The sequence below is a fragment of the Crocodylus porosus genome, unplaced genomic scaffold (genome assembly GCF_001723895.1).
Source record: "Crocodylus porosus isolate Cpor-Errol unplaced genomic scaffold, CroPor_comp1, whole genome shotgun sequence".
Taxonomy (NCBI): Eukaryota; Metazoa; Chordata; order Crocodylia; family Crocodylidae; genus Crocodylus; species Crocodylus porosus.
In genome coordinates this window covers 1,005,988-1,007,932 of record NW_017728943.1, presented here as the reverse complement: position 1 = coordinate 1,007,932, position 1,945 = coordinate 1,005,988, and the positions used below count along the sequence as shown (strand labels likewise).

Genomic DNA, 1,945 nt, shown 5'->3' with positions numbered 1-1,945 from the left:
CAGTTACTGTCCCTGGGGGCTCTGTTTTGGAGGTGATAAGAGAAGCCAAGCCTCGAGTTAGCAAGCCCATCTTGTACAAGTCCCCTCCATTGGGGGAGGAAGGAGGTGGAGAGGGGTGGGGGGAACCTGAGGGGATGGGGGTGGGGAAAGGGACCAAAATAAAGCAATGTTCTGTATGAAAAACTATAATCATTTTAATTCAATATTGACACCCCACATCTCGCAATAATGCGGACGGTTCCAATCGAAACCTCTGTTTTATAGCAGTAGAGGAAGGAACTCGTAAAATCCTAACAGCTTTTATGTAGTGCGGTATAAACAACAACAACATCCTGGTCTTTATGGCGCTTTATAGTTTGTTAAACAGTTTACAGCCTTTTTTGGGGGCTATTACAAACGCAATTCCCTTCATGCGATAGTTAAACCTTTATCAATAATAAGGAAATTGATCATTAAAATGTTAAATATGACTACCTCGTTTGTTTTAAAATATGTTTAGGATAAGAAGCTGTATGATTTGATAACTTGTATTAAAATACCAATTACATTTATAGGACCTTTTAAAACTGGTAGCAATTAAATCGTGTTCTTTTACAGTTTTCCAAAGCGACCCTGACATTTAAAAAGGCTAAAACTGCCTCGTTAAAATTTTGAAATTAACGACTAAGAGTGCCTCTCTTTCATTTTCCAACACTCCCCAAAAATCAATCTTTTGGGTGGTCTAGGTATTTGATTTGTTGTGAGGCGAGAGATATCTCATTAATGTAGGTAGTTAAACATATTTAATCCGTATATTCACCCCACCTCTCTCTCTCTCTCTCTCTCTCGCTCGCTCTCTCGCTCTCTCTCTCCCTCCCTCTCTCTCTCTCGCTTTTCCTTCTTTATTCTCTCACACTCTTCCTTTCAGAATCATGCAGTGCAGAGTCCGTGTGGAGTAAGGAGAAGCCAATAGGATGAGGTTTTGGTAATAGATGCAAATGATCATGAAAAGACACTGCAAAATATGAAACAACTCATTTGCGCCGAAGTAAATCACTGAAAACTGTTTATGAACTGGCACCTCTTCTTGGAAATGTAAAACGAGAACTCTTTAAGTGGCGATTTTTTTTTAGGGGGGGGGGGAAAGGCAAGCATTCAGTATCATGCAGGCTTAGAGTTTTGATTATATCCTCCTTTTATATTCCTGGAAATCACAAACTGTTGTTGCTTAGCATCTTAGCTCTTTCTTTGCTAATAGATTCCCGTGGTTGAAAAAAAAATAGATTATATATTTAAATTAAAATGAGCTCTTATTTTGTCAACTCACTCTTCTCCAAATACAAAACCGGGGACTCCTTGCGTCCCAACTACTATGACTGTGGCTTTGCTCAGGATCTGGGAGGCAGACCCACAGTTGTGTATGGACCTAGCACGGGTGGTACCTTCCAGCATCCGACCCAAATTCAGGAGTTTTACCACGGAGCATCCTCGCTCTCCAGCTCCCCTTACCAACAGAATCCCTGCGCGGTCGCGTGCCATGGGGATCCAAGCAACTTCTATGGATACGACCCATTGCAAAGGCAGAGCCTGTTCAGTGCCCAGGAGTCGGACTTGGTGCAGTACACGGATTGCAAGCTTGCTTCCAGCGGCCTTGGGGAGGAGGCGGAGAACTCGGAGCAGAGCCCCTCTCCGACACAGCTCTTCCCCTGGATGCGACCGCAAGGTGAGGCGAGATAGAAAGGGCAGAGAGGAGGCATTTCCTGAATCCATAAAGTATCCCCTTTCCACTGTTACTTTTTACTGCTTTATGGGGGTAAACTTTTGCACTTGTAAATTGCTTTATAGTTTAATTACCCTGAAGGAGACCTTTTCTTCTCGGTGTGGCGAGCTGGGCTTTCAGCGAGCGGAGCTTCCCCAAACTTTATTGCACTTTTATAGCCTCCAAAAAGAGAGAGAGAGAGAGAGA

The 1,945-nt window shown here is 43.2% G+C and overlaps 1 protein-coding gene across 2 annotated transcripts in view; it reads left to right on the top strand.

The window, feature by feature from the left end:
* HOXB8 (homeobox B8) overlaps positions 1 to 1,945 on the top strand; it is a 3,690-nt gene that overhangs the window by 268 nt on the left and 1,477 nt on the right. The window contains exon 2 of one of the 2 annotated variants that reach the window (XM_019548384.1): positions 908 to 1,702. In XM_019548384.1, coding sequence (XP_019403929.1) covers positions 1,282 to 1,702 — 421 coding nt within the window. In that variant the 5' untranslated portion in view covers positions 908 to 1,281. Of the gene's footprint in view, positions 1 to 845; positions 1,703 to 1,945 lie in introns of those variants that run through there. The other variant, XM_019548385.1, reaches the window with a different exon arrangement.